At 35.5% G+C, this 23,671-nt stretch overlaps 1 protein-coding gene across 1 annotated transcript; it reads right to left on the reverse strand.

Annotated features, from left to right (window-relative positions):
* Positions 1-1,518: 1,518 nt before the first annotated feature.
* On the reverse strand, positions 1,519-21,763 carry CASP8AP2 (caspase 8 associated protein 2). The gene is made up of 10 exons (XM_070932850.1): positions 21,637-21,763; positions 18,796-18,874; positions 17,070-17,147; positions 14,275-14,372; positions 13,730-13,804; positions 13,196-13,311; positions 9,751-11,903; positions 5,250-8,472; positions 3,114-3,213; positions 1,519-2,236 (listed from the first exon to the last, which is right to left on the reverse strand). The coding sequence occupies exons 2-10, from the start codon at positions 18,845-18,847 to the stop codon at positions 2,180-2,182; spliced, it is 5,952 nt and encodes a 1,983-aa protein (XP_070788951.1). The 5' UTR covers positions 18,848-18,874; positions 21,637-21,763; the 3' UTR covers positions 1,519-2,179.
* Between the last annotated feature and the right edge of the window lie 1,908 nt (positions 21,764-23,671).

Below are 23,671 nucleotides of genomic sequence, written 5' to 3' on the forward strand. Positions count from 1 at the left end.
GGATTCAAGATGAGAAGGCAATCTTGAAGGATTAAAACAGGATGTTTAGATGTACTAACCTCCGAAACTTAACTTCACTGGAATATATTTGAGGTATTGAGCTTTGCTCTTTAGTATCAAGATTGTTTACCATCAGGAAAATAAATTATTATCTACTGGCTAACCATAACAAATTCAAAAAGATTACGAAGTAGGGTATAAAATACTCCTAACCAACATTTAATTAACATTAAACACATTCATTTTACAAGGGTTGAGATTCATATTACAGAATGCAGTATTTAATGTATGCAAAATAAAATTTCTTCTCTGTAATCAAAAATTTACAGGTAAAGAATTGTATTTAAACACAATATTTTACACAATATAGAATTCTGTACAATACATTATTTACAGGCGAGTACCATATAAAACTTACAATTTATACACATGCACATCTTTACACCTCTCTCTCTCTGTCTCTTTGAAGCCAGTATGGCATGTAATCAGTTTTAATCAATGAATTTTAATATTGGCAAATTTTTGAAAAAATCAGGTGTTTTGTGGGTGCTGCCTCTTACATATTTCCATGCTGAAATAAAAATATTTGTCCTTCAAAATAAGGTTTTATCAGGACAGGAACATGGTTCAATTTAACTGGATTATCATTAATTTAAATCTTAATTAAGTTGTTAATTAAAGTATGGGATTCAATTGCAAATTGCACACTCCATTAAAAATACTATTTTTGCAGATAGTTATAATTTAAAAGAGAAATAATATTTTGTTAACTTGTGGCAAATCTGCTTTAAAAGTGAAAGTTTGATATGAAAAACAATGTTGTATTAGTCTGTAAACTAATATATCATTTTAAGCAGAGGAAACTCGTGTTAATACTGGTGTTTTATTTGTAAAATAGTTCTTCACAAATTCCATACCAATAAACCATATATGAGGATTTGGAAAATATACCGCAAACTTCAAAATTCATATTCACACTTAATGAAAGAGAAAAAAAGGAAAGTATATGCTCAACATTCTAAGTTTTCTCATGATTATTGGAGTCTTGTTTTGTGTTAACACATGCTTCTTTTATTTCTGATCAACAAACAAACTATAGTCAAATTGTTCAACTCAGAACAATTCAAGGTGTTGGTGACCACCTTTAAAGCGCTCCATGGCTTAGGGCCGGGGTACTTACGAGACCGCCTTCTGCCACCAATAGCCTCCCACCGGCCAGTACGCTCACACAGAGTGGGCCTCCTCAGGGTGCCGTCCGCCAGGCAATGTCGGCTGGCGACCCCCAGGGGGAGAGCCTTCTCTGTGGTGGCGCCTACCCTCTGGAACACCCTCCCCCCAGAATTACGCATAATAACAGACCTCCGGATTTTTCGTCGGGCCCTAAAAACCTATTTATTCCAACAAGCTGGGCTGGCTTGACCAAATTTTTTAATTTTTAAATTGATTTTAAATTGGAAATGGTTTTAATTCGGCCAAAACATTTAATTATTTTAAATAGTTTTTTAGATTCACCATGTTTGTATATATGTCTTGTTTTTACCTTGGCTGTGCACCGCCCTGAGTCCTATTTTGGAGAAGGGCGGTATAAAAATTTAATTAAATAAATAAATAAATAAACAATGATTCATATGTTAAGAACTGGTTTTGTGTTAACCCAAAGTTTTAATGAAAATAAGGGTTTTGAGTACAACACAGAGGAAGAAGCAGCAATAAAATACCTTGTTCTATGCCAGGGCTGTCAAACTCCCAGCCCACGGGCTGGATGCATCACACGCTGGCCACACCCACGCCCAGTTCAGTGAAGGGGAAAAAAGTCCCAATATGCTGCCGTGAGTTTGACACCCCTGTTCTATGCTGTATTTTGCAAATTATCTTCGGCACCTGCAGTGGATAGAAGTCTTAGAAAATTCACAGCAGCCCAGGAAGTTTCTTTTTCTTCTATATTCCAAAATGTGCACTAGAGTTTTACAATTTGTTTGCTATATTTAACAAGTACCACTTACTAACGTAATTAAAAAAAAAACAGGGTTTTCCCATAAGATCTATGAAAATGAAACATTTAAATTACAGGTAAAAAAGATATGGAACAAATTGCTATTTGGACTTGGAAAGCAAGCACTCTTTTCTCACATGCACACAGGGCAAAGATGTGCATAGATTCCTTCATTTGTAGTAGCTATTAACTGCCAGTTGATATCTTGAATAGCTTCACTAACTGCTTCAATCTTTCTTCAACCTGTGGAGAGAAAACATAAAATCTAAACTTTAAAACTATTTATAGAGTAGGTATTCTTCCCAGAGAATTCATGACTATCTCAAGCCATCCCCCACACCCTGGCTTTATATGGATATGGAACCAGGTAGGTGAATCAGTTATAAGAATTCTGATTATTAAGGCAATTAGAAAAAAATGCTGCCAGACTCAGAAATGTCTACTAGCCTTATCAAAGATTTCTAGGTTTGTATATCCTTACTGGTTCTAGCTTTAGCAGGATTTTATTTTGTTATAAAAGAAAATTGTGATCAAAAACTCCCAAGTTTCTGTAATTCATTCATTCTCCTTGACTGAAGAGTGAGATCTGTTGAAATTAGACCCACAGCATCCAGAGCCACCAGCCATTCATCCTATTAACTAAGCCATTATTACATAACATAGTCCCACTAAAAGAGGTAAAGCACAACCCAAAATACTGTATATTTCCATTTGTCTTGAAGACTAGAATAAATACTTCTATTTTCTTTCTTTCCTTCCTTTCTCTCTCTCTTTCCTTTCTTTCTCTCTTTTTGCAAATAGAAAAAGCTGTTTTTTCAAGGATCTCTTCCCTAATTTCCAGAATAAGTTATCTTAACAGATCTATCTCTGGCAGAGCATTAACTTTTGTTTAAACTGAAGTTGGTAATCCTATTGCTGAAGTAGAGAGGTTGGGCAGTACGCAGAATTTTTGCCTGTGTTTATAACCACTTTTCTGGCTAATCTTTGGAGTGGGGTAGAGTTTGTCTTTATTTTTGAAAAGTTTTTCTTTTAGGTGAATATGGCATACTCTATTCATTCAGGGAAATACACAAATGGAGAGTGAAACCAACTAAACACAGATTCTTATCCAAACATGTACCTGAGCTGGAGTTTTCTTTAACTGCTCAGCAACAGAAGTGAAAGTTTTTCCTGAAGGTCCTTTTTTCTGACATTCCAATAGGATTGCCCTGTCATCATTTCTATAACAAACATAGACAGTGAATTTTTAGTCACTGAATACCTACTTATTTGACAATAAACCAATTACTATTATTTTGTCCATGTTAAGGATTTAAAATAAAAACAACAGGTGGGATTCATAGCCAAAGGATTAAAAAAAAAAAACACCCTGATTTTAAAAAGAAAATCTGGTCATTTCACCAGATAATGTATTCTCAGACCACTCAGAACAGTGCATGATGAATGATGTTATGAACTGAATTGAACTGAATTAAATTGAATTAAATTAATAAAGTGGAATTACTGCTTATGAACTCAGGTTCCTTAATTTAAAAGAAAAGGATATTTGATGGAAAATCAAATTCAGAAATAAGTTTAGTGAAGAGTTAAGACAATGGCCTCTGAGCAGAAACTGGCTGGCAGATTTGAATCTCAGGAATATCTGAGTTAATCATCTACACAATAGAAAAGCTGTAACCAAGAAGAGGAAAAACATTTTCAATCACAATATTTACAAAATACATCTTTACAGATTATCTGTCTTATGCGGCCAGGAGTAACTGTATATGATTTGGATGGCTATATAAATATGCTTTATAAATAAATAAATAATACCTAAGCAATCAATTTTTGCTTCATTATTTCACTAATGTCCCTGTGCCCATTCTGTTTCACTTTCCCTCTTCAGGTATTTTCCATTTACTATCCAACTACATAGGTAAAATATTTCAATTCTTAAAGATAACTTCTTTGCAATCAGGAGAACTGTCAGAGGTTTCTACCACCCGTTTATAGAACAGTAATTTGTAGGATCTGTTTAAGAAAGCAATCACAGATACATGTAATCCTTGATTTACGACCAGTTGCTTAGCAATTGTTCAAAGTTATGATGGACCTCAAAAATGTGACTTATGGTCTGGTTTTGAAGTTCTGACATCTGCTATCCCTCCATACCAACACCCCGCAGACACCTGATCACATTTTCGGCACTTGTGCAACCAGCCCATGTTGATGGGTGCTTGTGACTGCTATTTATGATGTTTTTGCTGGAAACTGGCATTTACTTCCAATTTCCAGCAAAAAACACTCCAGAGTGAACCATGGGTTCACTTCACAACCATGGTGTTTGCTTCACAATGCCATGACTGCAAAAAAGGTAATAAAAGTGGATCTGGCCACGTGGTGACCCACTTCATGCCCATTACAACTTATGACTGAAACTGTGGGCTCAGTTATGGTCGTAAATCAAGGACTATCTCTAACAGCCCACCTTCTGGGAAAGTCATGCATGATTAAGACAGTTTATTTTCTCATGCATCTAAATTAATTTTGCTGAATCCTTTCTTGGAATGCCTTTGTCTTTTAAGATATAGAACCAATGGCTGGGATCAAAAGAATCACAAAGTCCTCTGCTCAAAGATCCATGCTTTGGTTTACCTGTTTTTAACTTTTGTTGGACAAAAGGCTTTTTCATTTATTCATTTGGATGGTTTTAAAAAAAACAACAACCCTGCAGCATTCATTTTCATTGTGGCTTGATTCAAGAGTGTATTTTGAAGCAGGAACCATAAATGTTGCAAATCCTTTGATAATGACTTGTTTTACCATGCTCAGTTGCTGACATTTCCAGACAAAAACTAGCTATTATAGATACACACAATGCAATATACAAACTACAGAATCCTATTATTCAGATGAGGGAACAATTTTGTACCATATGCTCAGAGTGGCTTCTAAATTCTGCTCTCTCAGCTTATGCTACAATTTTTATAGCAAGTCATGGAAGACTGCACACTTACTCTACCTCTGCCAGAACAAAGATTAAAGAAGTTGAGCTTGCAGCTAGCATTAGTGAGGCACTTATTACTACGAAATGCCATAATGTTTAATGAGATATAAAACAAGGCTACATTCTTATGCGGCATTCCAAAATCCTTTAATTAGGAGTAAGCTGCTCTAATGCCCATGATGTGGTATGTTAGGAAAAAAAAACATAATCTCAGTCTATTGAACTTTTAATGTATTCAAAACTCTAGTCCATTTTCAGTATTCTTACCTTGTCCAAGAAACAACAACTTCTCCTTTCTTCTTAATGATATTTTTGGCACATAGATTTGATGGTGACATAGATAATGTTGAGGATAATAGATCTTTGTCTCTAGTCTCTGGCTTTGTATTAGAGAAGCTTGAGGCTACAGAAGTTCTCTCTTTAGCGTTTTTGCCATTTTTGCCTGTTTTTTTTAAATCCAATTCATTATTTTCCTTTCTTTGCTTTTTTGCACTAGATGCTTCTTCTGTTTCCTTTTTCCTTTTTTTGCTTTCTTTGCTAAATTTAATTGGACATTTTTGACTATCAATATTAAAGGTAGTATTTTTTTCAAAATTGCCATCTCTTGTAGACATGTCTGGCCAATTTACATTTTCAACTTCAGTCTTTAATATATCAGCTACTTCACTGTGACTATCTGCTTTTTGTTTCTCTTGATCTTTACATAAACTTCTCACTCTATAATTTAAAGCAGACTGTTCTATGGGATCTGTTGGATTCAGTTTATTTTCGATAGAAATCACATCAATCAAGCCAATATGTGTATCAAAATGATTCCGAGATGATAGCTGTTCCACAGGGGAATTTACTATTGATCTAACTGGGAAATCTTTTATTTTGGCAGAAGGTACATCTTTTTCTTGGAACACTTTCATGGGGATTGTCTGTGGAAGCTTAAAAACCTCAGGTGCAGCTGCATTTTGATTTATTTTATTTGAGGATTCTTCCAAAGGCACTTTAGATATCCTTAGTTCTTCAGGAAGGTCTTGCAAGTCAGAAGGCTTTTCTGAGGCATCATTAAGCGATGCTTGATTTGAAACAACTAAATGAGGGTTTTGACTTTGGCTTGTATTACAAAATGGCCTCTGAACTTCAAGACTGACGTCACAAGATTGTTCTTGTCTGTTTTTATGAAGCAGGGACTGTATGGTATTAGTAACATCACCAGGGATATCAGGGTGGAGGTCTTGTTGAAGTTCAAAAAGATCAGGAACTGAAGCAATAGCAAGACAGACAGATGTCTCTTTCAAAGGCTCCAATGAGTGAGAAATCTGCTTTTTCATAATACGCTTATCCATTTTTTCCCCAGAGTCAGTAGCATTCATAATTTCTTTAGATATTTCTATCTCTCCTGAAGGGATACTTCGGGAAGTTAAAGTAGCAAGATTTTCTTCATATATAATTTCATCTTTCCCTTTTTCAGTAACAGAGATTAATGGTTCATCAGGTAGGGCTGTCTGATCAGTGGGTGACATAGATGGTGTAGCACGCCTTATTTTAACAATAAAGTGGTCGTTTGATTTCTCCATTATTACTGCTTGCATTGGAAGGCTTGGACAATATTGAAATCCAGGAGCAGCAGGGATATTTGCCCACGATGAACAGCTTGATTTACTGCTTGAATTATCAGATTCCAAAGCCAAGTGGATGTCTTGTTCAGAAGCATCTTCCTCTTCTAGATGAGCATCTTCACTGAAGTGTGCATTTAGAACATCTTCAGGAACTGATCCCAATACATCAGGTTTCAAGAAACTAAGATGAGCATCTGACTTCAAAGGAGAGGGAATAGTCAACGATACTGCTAGGTCTTCCAAAAGAATAGAAGAAACCAGAGATTTTTGTTTTTCCAGAACACATACCTCACCTTTCTTCAAGGTAGGACTAGTAGGAATTTCAAACATACAGTTTTCATCTAGAATATTTGGATCAATGGGCATTTGCAATCTAGCTAAAAAGGTTGAATCTCTTTCAGGTGAAACTATGGGCCATTTAATACCGTCAAGTACTCTCGATTCTACCTGGATATCCCTTGACGTTGTTTCTTCAGTCTCATATTCAGGATTATTTCTACTGTTCTGACCTTCTGGCATTTGCTTTTCTGGTGTTCTGAATTCCCACTGATTCTCATCAATGAAGTCAATGTTCTTCTCTGAAAGGCCAGAGCCCTGTAATAAACTTTTAAACATTTCACCCATTTGAGCATCATTAACTAAATTGAATGTTAGCCCAGACATTTGTTGTTCTGTAAGAGGTCCACAGCTGATATCAGATTTGTGAGGATCTCCAATCATATCCAATCCTTCCTTTTCATATTTTCCAGTTTTCAAAGCAGTATCCTCTGTGGAATTCTGCTTAAAATGTGCAACTTCAGGGAGAGACGGTCTTGTGCTATCTGTATGGGAATGTTTATATTTTGTAACTGTATTTTTGTGGCGAGCTATTTTATTTATTTCCTGGCGATCTGTCTTAAACTGTTGGCTACCTACTACTGGTTTTGGAAGGACATGTTCTTCAGACCTTTTCACTTTAGCATTTAAGCTTGGTTTCTTTGATTTCTGTCTATCAATTTTATTCTTGTCAAGGCATTTTGAGCTTCTTTTCTTTCTTTTACGCTTACCATCATCATTCTCAGTTCCCAAACTTATTAAATTGCACAACTTTAGAAGGATTTCTTTTATTTTATCAAATAGATAATCAAGTTGTTCATCCACAAGTTTCCACAATTTTTTCTTCATATCTAATTGTTGTTTCTCGAATAGATACTCTATTGCAGTATTTTTTTTAATCTGACTGAGTTCAGATTCAATAACTTCACAGAGATTTACCTTTATGGCCTCATTTGATTTGCACATTTTAGAGAAGTCAATATATTTTATTAAAGATGTAAAATTCAGAACTGATGAATCTATTATTTTATGAAACTGCTGTATTGGAAACTGTATCTTAAATTTCATATAGTTTTTTCGTACTTGTTTTCTTACAGCTTTCAGCATCTGCATAAACTCATGTAAAGTAGAAGGTTCAGCAGTAATTTGAACTATTTTTTCAAGACAATCAATGCTCACAATTTTATTTTTCTTTATTTCCTTTGAGAATATTATTGTTCCATCTTTAGGCTTTTCTTTACTTTTTTTCCCAGAAGCCAATTTTCCAGAACCCTCATTGGAAGATACAGATTTGACTTTGTAGTTGTATGTATTCTTAGATGTATTAGATCTCTCAGGAGACATTTTTCTTTTCAACTTTTTACTATTTTCAGAATTTTTTTCTATTTTCGGTTCATCATCAGCATCACTTACAATTTCTCCTTCTTCTAATTCATCTGGAGATAAGTTTAGTTGAGACTCTTCTAAGATTTTGTGATCGCTGCAAAGTGGCTTTTGATTTTCTTTGTTGAGTTCACTTGAATGGTTGCTCCCCAAATAATCCACTGCACTATCTGGAGCAAAATCTACAAACAACAAAACAATTAGTAAGTGAAAAGTAACACTCTAAAAAGAAAGTGTCAAAGCAAACTGTTTTATAGTATCATTCAATTACTGTTTATTTCACAACTAAATATTTCCACTTATAATTGCTAATAATTTTGTGTTTTAAATTTTAAAGAGGCAGCTTTCACAATACATGTGCTATGATTAATATAATAGATTATCAAAAATATTCATATACTGTACAAATTCCTACCCAGCAATAAAGCCAAATGTATAACTGTCCTAGACACATTTTCGCTTCACTGCATCTATTTTACAGAATTGTTAGGATGACAAACTTCAAGGGTGATTACAGATGCATTCTGAGTTTTTTGGAAGAGCTGGGTGAAAATAAATTAAACTTTGGAATTGAAAAATATTGCTTTCAGGAAGTTACTTCACACCAAATATTAGAAATGCAACATAGGCTACAGGGATTTTAAGGATCACTGTCCTAGGAACCAACTCCAGACAAGTTTGAAGTTGCACTCCACATTTTAGCCTTCTGAGATAAAAAAAACTGAAACTAGCATCTCCCCACAAAACCTCAATGGAAAATGTTGCATAAACTGAGTAATTTATTATCAAGGTGATTGAACAGACATTAAAGGTAATGTGACTTTCCCCCACTTCAGCTAAACTGCTTTTTTATAAGAAGCATCAATAAACAAACTTTTGTAATTAGCTTTTGAAGAGTTAAAAATAAAGCCATGTTTCTAATGTCAGTGTACAATATATATATATTTTAGTATGAGAATGATTGATAATTATTCTAATTTCCTGACCAAGCTTTTGAAAAGTTGGAAACCGGATTATTTATCCTTGTGATGACTTTCTCTTACGTGCCTCACAGCTTAATACAAACATGTTAGTTATTTCACACTTGGATCACCAAAATAGATTTTGAACAAATCCTAATAAATTAGTATTGCAAATCAGAGTAAAACTATAATCTATTGGAGACTTGACCAAATTATATTATGCAGATCTGGGATAAACTGTGATTTGACTGGATGAGGAATTATTATATTAAGCAGTGGGGAAGAAAGGAAGTACAATACTCAAACTCATGGCTCATGTCCAAACTTCCAACCAGCAGGAAGTAAAGAGAAGGAACAATGAGTTTGCTACCACTGTATCTTGTAATCTACTATGAACTTTTTTGGTTTTGGCATAAAGGTATTTCCTCCAAAGGCAGACAATCCAGCCAGAAAAGGACAACATTTTTGTAAAGTACAACAAAAATATAATAAATATACCTGTATTATAATTTGTCACTTTGTAAGAGGTTTCCATTCTGAAGATTTTACCTAATGGTCGTATCGGACTGTTAAGAGGGCTGATTGCTTTTGGGATGTACCTCATGTGATTTAGATCAATGCTCAGTATTGAGTTATCATCATCAACTGAAACTGGATTTGAGTCTCTCGTCTGAGACGCAGCATTTAATCCTTTATTGCATAATGATTCCATTTGGCTTCCATGCTTGGGAGAGCTTGGATTCAAATCTTCAGCTTTGGGGTCTGTTACTGAACTATTTACACACAGTATTTTATCATCTTCTGTACTAGTCTTGGGAAGAGGAAGACTTTCATTTTCAGAGTACTCCAAGATCTTTTTATCTGCACAATTACTGGATTCTTCTTTTGCCATGGAGGAGTCTGAATCAGTCCCATTAACTTCATCTATTACTCTAAATGTATCAGAATCTATAGAACTCCCAGTCTCCAGGTCATGGAAAGAATTTAACAGCGTCTCTGGATCCATGGGATTTGCTGGGCTAGGTGGCACACGCACTTCCTCAGAATCTTGCATCTCAGTCTCAGTCAGCGGAAGGAGTTTCTCATTACCAACAATTTCATGCAGTAGTGTCACATTTTGTGGAAATGCTTTACATGGCTTACTATCCAAAATTTCTGCTGGAGTCTCATTCTGCTGATTTGCTTTGATCTCAGAAACAGATGTCGTTTTTTCTGATTTAGTTTGAAGGGGACCATTATGGATAGGTCCCAATGGCATTTTCACTTTGCTAGTGGTATTAATTGGTTCATTTGGGACTAACATTATTTCCTGACTTGGAACTTCCATCTCACCTTCATTAGTAGTCTCTGCTACTATTTTGGATTTGTCTGTTTGTTTCTTAGCGGGAGAGAGAGTTAAGTTCAGCTTCTGCATGAAGCTCAATTTTAAGTCTTTGCTTTTTGATTGCTCTTCATCCCTTTCCACTTTAATGGGCACAGGCTCGTCCACAGCCTCAACTATCATGGCAATTTCTTTTGGTGGAAAAGGTTTCTTTTTCTCTCTTTTTGCGCTGTCTTTTAGTTTAATGTTTTCCTTTACTGCCTTTGGGGGGGTTTCTTTTGAATTACGTCTTTCAGTTTGAGAATGTCTGCTTTCTCTAGATTTGTCTCTTCCACTTTTCCTTTTTGCTTCTGTTCGATATTTGTCCAATTTGGAATGGGTGCGTTCAGGTTCACATTTTCTGCTATCTTCGTTTGAGTTACTAAGTTTTCGCTCTCTATTAGAACTGTGTGGCAGTGATGATTTCCCTCCTTGGAGCCCAGGATCATCTGTTCCTTTAGTTTTCCTACAATCATGATGTTTTATCTTGTCTTCTAGGTAACTTTTACTTAATTCTTTAGGATTTCTGACAAGTGTATTATTTTCAGGGGTATTAGTAGCTTTACCAGCTCTTTGTTGTTCTACATATTTATCAGGTTGTCTGTTTTTTTGTCTATTACTGCTTTTCTCTTTGTTTTCTTTTTTAAAGTCCTTCTGGTTTATGATTTGTAATTTTTCAAGCCTATCTTCATTAATGTGTTCAGTTTTAAGCATTAATTTATCCTTAGGAACTGATTGTTTTTCCTTAGTAGAAGAGATATTATCAATTTTGTTTCCTGCACACCAACTGCTTTTGATCTTTAAATCCTTTCTATCTTTCCACTCTCCATTTCTGACTAGTTTTTCTGGGTTAACTTGTGACTTTCCAGGAGAATCCAATATACAATCTACAACACTTCCAACGTTACTCTGTGTTTTTGTTTTGTGTCTGCAATCATTATCCTTACTATAATGTTCGTTATTTTTTATCTCCCTTTTCTCCTTTTCTTTATCACAGGAGCTATCAAGTTTTGACAGCTTTGTTGGAACGCCGTCTTTGTGAAGCTGCTCAGGATGAGATTGAGATATGTAATAAGTATCTTTTTTTTCCAAATGAACTTTCTTATTTCCTGTATCCCAAGATGGATTGTTATGAGATACATCTCTGGGCATGTCCTGTTTATTTTTAGGATCTGTTTTTGGATTATTTTCTGGGAAGAAATCACTGGATTTATTTTTTTGTTTTGATCCTTCAACATTCCTTGTATATATTTTACTGTAGATATTGTGATGAACTGGAGCTTCTGTTAACCTGTCAATAAAAACTCTATTTTAGTATGCTACATTATACAATAACTATCCAAAATTTGAGTACAATAGAAGATTAGACTGACAAAAAGCAATGTACTCTCAAGCACAATCAATAAAAATATGAAATGTTTATAAATAGAATTCTTTTAAAATGAATATTTTCATTTTGATATTACTGAGATCATTATATCAATGATATTGATATACTTTTGATATAGAATAATTTAATTTTGATTTCATTTTGGAACCATTAAGAAGACCAGGTTATTACCAGTTATTACCCAAATCTGAATCGCCAAGAATGCTGAACCACGTAGTATGTAAACATGTAGGCCAATACATGTATCTCATTAACTCTTCCTTCCATGCAACTGGAGACACAAACCAAGGGACTGCATTATGTTCACAATTGGGATTTTGATTAAATACCTAGGGACATGTGTAGTAAACATAAAGCTAGGAAAGTAATCAATTATTTGATGAATTAAGGAGCCATGGTGGTGCAATGGTTAGAATGCAGTATTGCAGGCTAAGTCTGCTGACTGCCAGGAGTTCGATCCTCATCGGCTTCCATCCTTCCAAGGTTGGTAAAATGAGGACCCAGATTGTTGGGGGCAATATGCTGACATTGTAAACCTTTTAAAAAGAGCCGTAAAGCACTGTGAAGCAGTATATAAGTCTAAGTGCTATTGCTAATTGTTGCAAATAAACACTCCCAAAAAATTCTTGATATTTTAAATAATGATGAATGAAACCCAAACCTAATTATATATTTAAAGCAGAAATGAAGAAATAAAAACCTGATGCTAGTTATGATTAGGTTATCTTAGTAAGTAGCAGCAATTAACCTTGTTTGACTTTGGAAATTAAGAACAGAGCCTGCTTAATACTTGGATGAAGGATCTTCAAGGAGTATGAGAATTACAAGCTAAGATGGGAAGCAATAGAAAAAAAAAGAAATGCCAAGAAGTAACAGAAAACTGCTGCACTGCTGACAAGACTGTAACAGTATGCCACTAGAAGTCACGTTATACTTTTACAATTAATTTATTTCAATGGGTTTTCTCTGCATAAAATTAAGTTTGATTTTTATCCTGGAAAATTATCTCATCAAATATAAATACATAAATGCTAATAGCATACATTTGTCTTTAAGATAATGAACTTCCATCTGGAATTGGAAATATTTGCATAGAAAGAAAACTTCTATTTTAAGTTAAGGTTTCCTTTCTTTCTTTACTTTTTTCATCATTAAAATCTTTCAAAAACAATGTGTAGGTTAACTTTCAGTACCTTCGCTGCAGATTACTGATTTCTTCATCCTTGCGGTTAATTTCCACTCTAGCTGTTTTGATAAGTGCTGAAATATTTTTTTTAAGGGACAGATTTTCACTTTGTAGAAGAGAGTTCTAAGTCAGAAAGAACACATAGACATTTAACATATTATAAACAAGGAATTGAATATATGAACAAAAACATAATAAAGTTTAAAAAATAAAAAATTTATTACATTTTCGGTTGTAATAAGCTAAAAAAATATGTTATATTCAAAACGTATTTAATGTAATGCTTTGCAGTTAAGTTCATAAAGGATTGCATATTTAGCCATTAATTTTACTGATACTTTCCTGAAAATAAATATCACTGACCAGAGTATGTTAACATGTATAGGATTAGGTTAGTTTTCAAGGGTAACTGCTTTATAATAACTATTACATTACTACTATTTTCAAAAATACAACCACTTTTATGCAGTAATCTCTTTCCATTTGCACTTTCTGCTACCTGTATGTATATATTGGATCCTAATATTTATTGTTGTATCACCTGTTCTTGGATTTCCTGAAGCTTCTTCGTCAACTCTTGAAGTTGTTGCTTACATTTCTCATGTTCAGCCTGCAACTGTCAAGACAAAGATTTCCTCATTTATATTAAAACACATACTTTGGATACAGCAAATAGTTTTACTAAATCAAATATTTTCTGAGTTATAAGGAAGTATTTTCATCCCCTACTAAACACATACATATTAAGTATATATCACATTCATTTTAACTGCAACATGGACAAATGGAACTATCTGTAAAGCAAAAGAAATCAAACTCCAGTTACAATGGTTAATTATATTTCAGTTTTTGATAACATTAAATTACATTAATGAATTACAAATCAAGCTCCTTCTCCTTAGAATCCAAACTGCAACTTCCCTTTAATTGCATAAAGTAATTTTTAAAATCAGAAAATTTTGAAATTTGATACTTTCAATTACTGTATACCTATTAGTATAAGTACAAATATAACTAAATGTTAGCTATTACAGTTATCTAACTGCAATTTATTTCCTTGATGTGTTATCAATGTAAAGTACATACTTCATTGAAAGTGGCTTCCTTGGCTGTTTCTTCTTCAATCAGGATTTCATCAAATAAGTTTAAACTACTTTTGATCGGCACTTTTGAAGCACAATTGCCTAAAGCAAGACAGATGAAAAGTAGATTTTTTTTAAAAAAAGAATCCTTTGTTTGCTTTGAAAGAATACTACCAGACTTTATTAAGATGGTAGCAATGTTTAACCAGTGCACTCTGGAAATCATTTGAGAAGCTTCACATCTTCAACCATATGGCTCTACACACTTGTTCAGTCCCAACCCTACATTGCAACCTCAACAAAAAGAACTCCTATATCATCCACAACACCCCAAATGTTGTAGTTGTTCCATGAAACCCTCAGGAATTTAAAGCACAGTGATACATCTTCATCGCTGACACTGCGTAGTATCATAATACTTAACAGAGAGTTATTACCTCTATTCAGTTTAATAAATTATTCTCTTCGTATTTTCTAAGTATAGTTTAGTTTTCATATAATTCTTCCTGTTTTATAGTTTTGTATGCAGAGCAAAGACCATATAAAGAGACTCATTCAATTAATTAAACTGGTGTTGAATGTTTCCTCAGTTTCAAATGGGATTCATTGTGTGGAGACAAAAGAAGCACTGCAAGCAAGCAAGCACACAAAATACCCACATCTCCAAAATCTACTTTGCACATGAAACTAGATGGCATAGTTTCGGAATCCTAGCTTTAACCAAATAACATTGTTTATATTTTATTTACTCTTTGTTACATATGAAAGCCAAATCTTATAAATATTAATATATGCAATATGTACACACCTTTGGATGGCAAACCACTTCTAATGCACTGAATTATGGTCAGATTTAAGTTCAAATCTCTATTGAAATACTTATTTACTTAATAAAATTTGTATTCTGCTTAGGTGCAATATTCTTAAATGTCTTACTATCAGTACAGTAAAAAAATTATAGGTATATCAAATAATAAGAAAAATGATGATTTTTACAAAAAGTTTTTAAAACTTTTTAACAAGAACGTAACAAAACAGTTTGAATACAACATAGGATATTTGTTCTCCAAGTGCTTTGTGGAAGGTGTGTGTTTTAAATGCCATTCTGAGTATTAATAAGAAAATAGCAATCATTACTTCAGGCAGGAGAATAATAACAGAAATGTCTACGCCCCCAATTTACCCATTTCCTAAAGAGTAGGAGTTTTCAACATATCCTGTCAGCTGATTCCTTCTGTATGTAGACAATCTCAAAGGCAACCAGGAGTCAAACTTTATAAGGCTTTATAAGTGATAAGCACTTTGATTACACCTGGAAAGAGACCAGTAGCCAATTTAGCTCTATAGCAAAGGTATTACAATGACTGCATTAACAGGCATTTCATACCTTTTTGAACATTAATTTTTGAATGGTCTTCAGGGAAAGCTCCATACAGAGCAAACTGCAGTCCAACCCAAGGTGGTCCAATGACATTGCCACATTAGCTAAATTGGCCTAAACTCATCTATTAATGGGTTATACCAATAATTTAACAAAAGAAGAGGCTCCAGGAGAACCCCAACTTCTTTGAAGAAACAATCCCATCTGGGATTAGATGAAATTGTTCTGGGAATGGAAAGTTTCTGAATCAATAGTCACTGGTTTTAAATCTTAGCCTTTTCCTCCCCATTTGGACCAGGTCACGTTCCCACTGTATCTCCTATTCAGCCCTAGGTGGCAATATGCAACAGGTTATTAACAGCATTTTGAAACTTCAACATATATTTTAAACCCACTAGGGTTTAAAACTTGTTAGATGAAAGCTAAAACTATTTTTATTGAGATGTGCTGTATTTCTTGCTTCTTTTTATAGTTGAATAAATTGCCAGTGACTGATCTCCGCTTAGGCAGCATCTAACTCTAAGTGAATATGTACGATTTTATCTAAAGAATACGTATCAAATTATCACAATGATCTATTAAGAGTTTTTCCACTTTAAGATTCCACCAAAGATTCTGATCACTTTAAATAGTACAACTGCATGACATTTCATGGATGCAGTATGAGAAATTCAACAATGTTCTACTGATCTTACTGTCATGGTACATAGCCTAATCTGTGCTCATATACATATTTTATAATATTTGCACTTTGTTTTTCACTACCATCTTGCCTCTTTGTTTCATGTTCTGGAGCTTATCACTAAAGCAAAGAGACCCTCAGGAGTAATAACAGGATGAGGTAATCCTATGTACTGCTTTTACTGCATCTGTATATCAGAGGCCTGAAAAACTGCTGGATAAATCACTCGGAAATTCCCCAAGCTCCTTCTGGAAATCAAACAGATTCATAAAACATGTACGGTAGACTATTTAAGTCTCTCCCTAATACAGAAGTTGGTGGTGCCATGAATCTCACAGTTATCCAAAAGTAATATGTTAGTACAAGGACCTGCAAGTAATGTTTCCCTCACCAGATCACATTTGACATACACTTAAATACCAGATTCACTATGTTGCCCATCCACCTCCATTCCATGAGCAGGACCTATGATTTGGCAGAAATTCAAAGTTGTCTTGACAGGAATGAATTCTGAGCTAAGACATACCCAAGAAAGGTTGAAATTCCCTAGCAATAACAGCCTGGAGAAGTCAACTATTAAATTAGAGCTGATATCAAGCTTATGAAACCTTGTTTCACCAGGTTTTCACCATTTTTACTAAGCTTGTCTGGGGTGTGGGGCGAGAAAATATCTGTATCATCCAATTCAAGTGAATAAAATAAAAAAAGAAAATTCATAGCAAGGCAAATAACATACTAGAAACAACTGGAGTGCTGTCTAAGTCATCATAAATATCCACAGAACTCTCGTCGCCATCTCCTTCTTCATGAGAAACTGCAAATAGAAAGAACATCCCTCAAAAGATGTTAGCTGTTCATGTATTACAATAACTGTAATATACAAGAGATAAAGGTTGTTTTACAAATAATAAATCTACAATACAATAAAGAAAACATTTTATCCAACCTATCATTAGTTTGGAGAGGTGTTTTTGTAAGTATAATTTTACTGATGTTTTGATTGTTACTGTGAATCACTATGATTTATTTGATCAGAAGAGGGTCATAAATATGATTAATAATTAAATTCCTGATCAGTTCAATTCACTTATTGGCACCAATTTAAAAGGGAATATAAGAGACATAAGAAAAAGAAGCTTTCTAGACTTTAAGCTACATTTTTCCTGATTATTAATCCCAGTGAAAGATGTATCTGTATATTTTATCTTGTAGAGTAAAAATAACTGTCAAACAGGGGAATTTCTGGGGTTTGGAGCATGCAGTCAGAAGGAGTCTGAGATTTGACAGGTCCATTAATCAAAACATTGTACAGGTGCTTTCCAAATTCAAAGTTAATAAACAAAGGACAAGAAATCTATTATCTTACAAGGTAGAGGAAAATAAAAAGGGTTTAAACCCAGGGCTAATATAAATAGGTCCTGATACCTAGAATTTACAGTAGTTGTTCTTTATTATTTTTTATCTGCAATAGTAGCAACTTATTTACTCAAGCCATGCGTTTAACTCTTTATTGCTGGCTCCTGAGTACAAGTATGAATTCTGAAAAGCACCATTTGACTAGCATCTCTGTTCAAATAGCATCTTTAGCAGCTTGATTTTATAAAATAAAATGTACTTTAATATAGTTCTCAACTTATAATGGTTGCTTATCAAACTATTCGAAGTTATGATGGACTTCTCAAAAGCTGCTTACGAATCAGTTCAAGGTTCCAAATCCACCCCATCATATGAGAGCATTTTTGGTCTTGGCAACTGGCTCATATTTACAATCATTTGCAGTGGCCTAGTCATGTCGCAATTTATTTATTTTTATTTTTTATTTTTTTGGGGGGAAGTCCAATAGCAAACAATGGGTTGGCTTAATGATTGTTGCATTTGCTTAGCAACCAATGCAAAAAATGCCATAAAATAGGGTCTGATCAAGTAATGATCTGCTTCACCACTGTTATAACCATTATTGTAGGGTTCAATTCCAGTGGTAACTAAAGGATTATCTACAAGTGGTCAAATATTATGTCATAAATGATGTGATATTAAGTATGTAATATAACACCACATTTCAGAAATTTTAATGCCTGGCTTCTATCCATTTAACTGACAGTTATAATAGCTAATTTCTATCAGCTAGGAGAATTGCCGGAACAATATCAATCATTATTTATATCATTATAATCAAGAGGAAGTCATATGCTCATCAGCACAATTTTGCTTTTGAATAAAAATGTTTTTAAAATAACATATTGTAGAACTTATCATCAAACTCCTTTTTCTTGGCCTCCTTCAAAGGTGCATGAAGGGAAGTTATGATTGGAAGGAACAGACATACACAATCTATCTACCTAAATATACCTTTTTGAAACATGTTATATGACTTTTTCCACCACTATCTATTTCCTAGATAATACCATAGTTAGAGCATTTTTCTAATGTTCCCAAAAAGTAAATTAATCAGATTTACTTACTGCCATGTAGATTAGAAAGTGTCATTCCATCCTCATCCTCCTCTGTTCCCATTATAATCGCTTCCTAAGTATACCCCATCTATGTATGATAGAAAAAAAATTAGGCCATCAGTCTAAACAAGATAAACATTTGATATCAGACATAGACAATCTGGCCCAGCATGAAAGAGAATATCTGTACACATACACATAATTCCATCCCACTCTTTAAATAACAGCTATGCGAGAGGAGGACTTTCATCTCCTTTCCATGAATCTTGATTTTTCAGAAAATAATGCCACTTGGCAACATCAAGCTGCTTAATATTTTTTCCCATATTTAGAAAGGAAGAACAATTTGCTAGCAATTCAACCATTAGAGAATTATAGAATAAAAACTTGCTTTGGCCATCATATCTAAGCCTGGAAACCAAAAAATGAACTTGAACCAAAAAAGAGCCTTGGACTAAAGCACTATTAAGTAACACCAGCTGCCTGCAATTACTGCAAGTTCAAATCTCACCAGGCTCAAGGTTGACTCAGCCTTCCATCCTTTCAAGGTAGGTAAAATGAGGACCCGGTTTGTGGGGGCAACAAGCTAACTTTGTATAAAAAAAGAACACCGCTTGGGGTGGGGAGCGAAAGCCTACTAAGCAGGTATATACAAAAGCATGAAGGCTATTGCTTAACGCATTGTAAGCCGCCCTGAGTCTCCGGAAAAGGGCGGCATATAAATCGAACCAATAAATAAATAAATAACTATCCCCAACAGATGGCTATTTAAGCTGAAAGAGAGCAAACTACTTCCTGGGCAATTGGTTCCACGATTGGAACCATATCTACTTTTCCCATCATGAAGTTTTCCTTAACTGAACTGGAATCTGACTTATCATTTGGAACCATTATTCTATGGTTAATAGAGAATATGTCATGTCATAGCATTTTCTGTGTGACTCAAATTTGATGTGCGCTATAATTTTCTGTAGATATCCTTTCTCAAAACCAAACAGCCCGATTATTTCAATCTCTCCTCAGATTTAGTTTCCCTCAGTTATATTTGTTTCCCTCAGTTATATTTGTTTCCCTCAGTTATATTTGTTTTCTATCCCTGCATCTGTTCTAGTTATCTGAATTTTTTCTTTATATGACACCCAGAATGGAGCACAGGACTCAAGAAACAGAGGGAATCAATCACTTCCTGTGATTCAGAAACTGTTTTTCTACTGATGTTGCCTTAAACTTCCACTTTTCCTTTTTTGACAGCAATGTCGCACTATTGGCTTATATTCATCATATGATTAGGGGCTACACGTAACCTGGAAACTGTCCATCCTTTCATATGAAAGGCAACTACAGAAGCTCACTAGTTTGACTTTGGGCTAGTGACTGTCTCTTAGCTGAACCTACTTCTCACATGATTGCTATAGGGAAAAAAAGGAAGAACATAGTATTATGTATGTTATGCTGAACTCCTGAACAAAAGATGGGACATAAATCTAATAACTACATAAATGTTTTTTAAATAAAATCAGATGCTTTTATCAAAGTTTTTCAATTGTAGTGTTGGACTAGGAGCATTAAGACCCAGGTTCTAATCCACCATTAGTCCCAGGAACTCATTGGGTAACTTTGGTCTCTTTCAACCCATCCTATGTTGGTGTTAAAAAATAGAAGCAAGCACTGTGTAGCTTTGAGCTCCTGAATGAAAAATGTACAGTAATAGAAATCTAATAATGCAAATAACATTAGCTAGATAAGTAAATAGACTCTGATACATCAATGTAAGGGGGGGAAACAATCAAATAAGACCATCAAAATGCTGTTATTTTCTGCTTGAAAGGACAAATCATAACAAAGGTGTTCTCACCACCAAAATCCTTTCTAATATCCACCCACGCTTAATTTGCCAGAGATGCCAAAAAAAGCTGTAGTTTGACAGCTGTAAAGTGTCTCCCCCGCCCCCATTAAATGGCACTGCACTCTGTACATGTTCTTTGTGAACCTAGAACTAGGTTTGCCTATTGAGAGTCTCAGTCATCCAGGTCATGTTTATTATCCCAAAAGTGTTTTTTTTCCCCCTTTCAAAAGACAACTGTTTTTCCTTGAAGATGTTTCGGCTTCTCATCCAAGACGCTTCTTCTGTTCTGAACTGAGCGGAACCGAAGAAGCTTTTCTTGGATGAGAAGCGAAACGTCTTCAAGGAAAAACAAAACTCCAGTTGCCTTTTTTGGGGGGGGGAGAAAAAAAAGCACCTTTGGGACTAGGATTAGACTTGAAAAAATAATAATAAATAAACCGCACCAGAAACAGAATGAAGCGGAACGGAGCCTTTAAAGAGGCTGGTTGTTTCTGGAAGCGAAGCAGAGGCAGCTATATTGTCAAATGGTTCCCCCCCGAGCTAATATGAAAAGCAAAAGAAGGGGAAACGGGGAGAAGAGAAGATGGATGGGCCCGACCCGATCTGCCCTAGTGCCGGTTTCCTCACGGACCGTGAAGGTTTGTTTACGCCGCGCAAAGAAGGTTCCCCTGTTCAAGTCTGAGGAAGGCTAAACCCCATTTTGTCACTTCAGAAATCCCCCTCCTTCCTCGGCCAGGCCCAAGGTTGAGCGGACGGGCCAAGCGGGGCGAAGCGTTGGTGTGGGACTGGCACGTCCGCCTTGCGCAAGCTGGGTGCCCTCCGGATGCCGGCAGTAGCCTGGCTGGAATGACGGGTGTTCCGAGGCCAGAACACATCTGGCAGGCAAGCAGGTTGGGGGAAGGCGAAAGCGGATGCTCCCGAGCAGAGATAGGAAGGTTCAGAAGAAGCCCCGCTACGGCTCCCCCAACGACCCCGCCATCAAGCCTCTATCCCCTCTCACGAACCGGAGTGAAGCGGCGAGTCCTGCCGTTCCTTTCCGAGGCTCAACGGGCGTGGCGGAGACGACCTCCCGCCACCACTACCCTCAAACCCGCCGGGACTTCATCCTCTCGCCTTTCTCTCAAGATTACTCCCCCATTCCCCACTTGCAACAGGCCAAACCGGCGGGGAAAGTAGGCGGGGCCATGAAAGCGTAACCAATCACTTAAGACGCTTGAGCACGTACTCTGGCGTGACGTCACGAGGCCCCACCCCCGCCAGGAAAAGATTTGGCGCCAAAAAATGCGTCAGGATCGTCTTAAGCCCGCCTTGTATATGTTTGGGCTGGACAGTATTGTTGAAACGAGCCGTGTAAATTGTACGGGGGCTTTTTTCCTACGGGATTGTTTTTAAAAAGCTTGCACTGTTCGCTTATTTTATTTTTTGCTAATAGGAAGAGATTAGCTTTTGTGAGGGCAATCTAAAAGTCAAAGTCGGGAGAAATCGCAGCGTTTTGTAATGAACAGGTTTATTTATTTATTTATTTATTAGTTCGATTTATATGCCGCCCTTCTCCGGAGACTCAGGGCGACGTACAATGCGTTAAGCAATAGCCTTCATACTTTTGTATATACCTGCTTAGTAGGGCTTTTTGGGCCCCCCCAAAGCAGTGTTCTTTTTTATACAAAGTCAGCTTTTTGCCCCCACAATCCGGGTCCTCATTTTACCTACCTCGAAAGGATGGAAGGCTGAGTCAACCTTGAGCCTGGTGAGATTTGAACTTGCAGTAATTGCAGGCAGCTGGTGCTATTTAACAGCACTTTAGTCTGCTGCACCACCAAGGCTCAGATAATATTGTCCTCATGATCTTGGCTGATTTTAAAAAGCTAGAGAGAATCTGGCCTGGTTAGTGCTTGGATTGGAGTCCATCAAGAAATGTCAGGGTTATCGGTTAGACTAAAAATGAAGGATTTTTTTGTATCTCAGATGAAGACAACAATCACATATATGTGAGCACCAAAGCCACTGAATTATAACAAAACTTCAAAAGCACCAGTTACTAATATATATTGTAGGAAGGAAAATTCATCCGGTTCAGTTCCAAGCTGGAAATAACATGGAGGCCAGGAGCGGTTACCTTTACTGCAATGGGGTCGCTTACGTGCACGCTCTTCTGCGCAAGCGTCATTTTGGTGATGTCAGGGTCGGTGGGCGGAGCCTCCCGCTAGTTTTACTACCGGTTCTATAGAACCGGTGCGAACTGGGGGCAACCCGCCACTGATGGAGGCTGATTGGAAAGAAAGATTCGGTTTATTGGTTAACAAAACCAATAGGAGGGTGAGTGGGTGCTGACTTTCTACATATCACAGTATTACTGAGTATTGCTTGTATTGTATAGAACGATATAACCACTTCGGAAATCAATCCATTGTATACTCTGGACTGTTATAACAGAATTACAGTTGGAAGGGACTTTGGAGGTCTTCGTGTCCAACCCACTGCTCAAGCAAGAAACCCAACAACATTTCAAACAAATGATTATAGTAGATTGAATTGTTCATTTGTAGGATACCAATAAAATATTAGATGTAATAATTTTTGTATGAATCATAACTAGTATTTACATATCTGACATCCTGAGGTTTTTTTACTTTTTCAATCAAAAATGAAATAGAATCTTCATTGTGCAGTCAGGGAGTTTGTGTGATTTTTAGAAATGAAGCAAATAATAATAAAAAGTTGATTCTGTATCAGCATAAAACTATTCAAGTGGACATACTATTCCAATTAGTGTATGTAAGAGTAAATCATTTTAATCAAATTACTTGATTTACTCTGAATATACTGTAACTCTCCTGACAAAACAGTCAGAATTGGTTAAAAGTTATTTGTTCTTTGTATTTATGTTTATACTACTAACTTATGATGATTTTGAAGGTTATTATAACAAGAATACTTTAGTAAAAATAGTTATCTAGGACTGCAACTACTCAGCCTAATTTTAATGAGTGTTTGTAAGCTACAATTCCAAAGGAATGGATATGTGCTGCCAATCTTTAA

The sequence above is a fragment of the Pituophis catenifer genome, unplaced genomic scaffold (assembly GCF_029215685.1).
Source record: "Pituophis catenifer annectens isolate HBS135680 unplaced genomic scaffold, rPitCat1.0.hap2 SCAF_1, whole genome shotgun sequence".
Lineage (NCBI taxonomy): Eukaryota > Metazoa > Chordata > Lepidosauria > Squamata > Colubridae > Pituophis > Pituophis catenifer.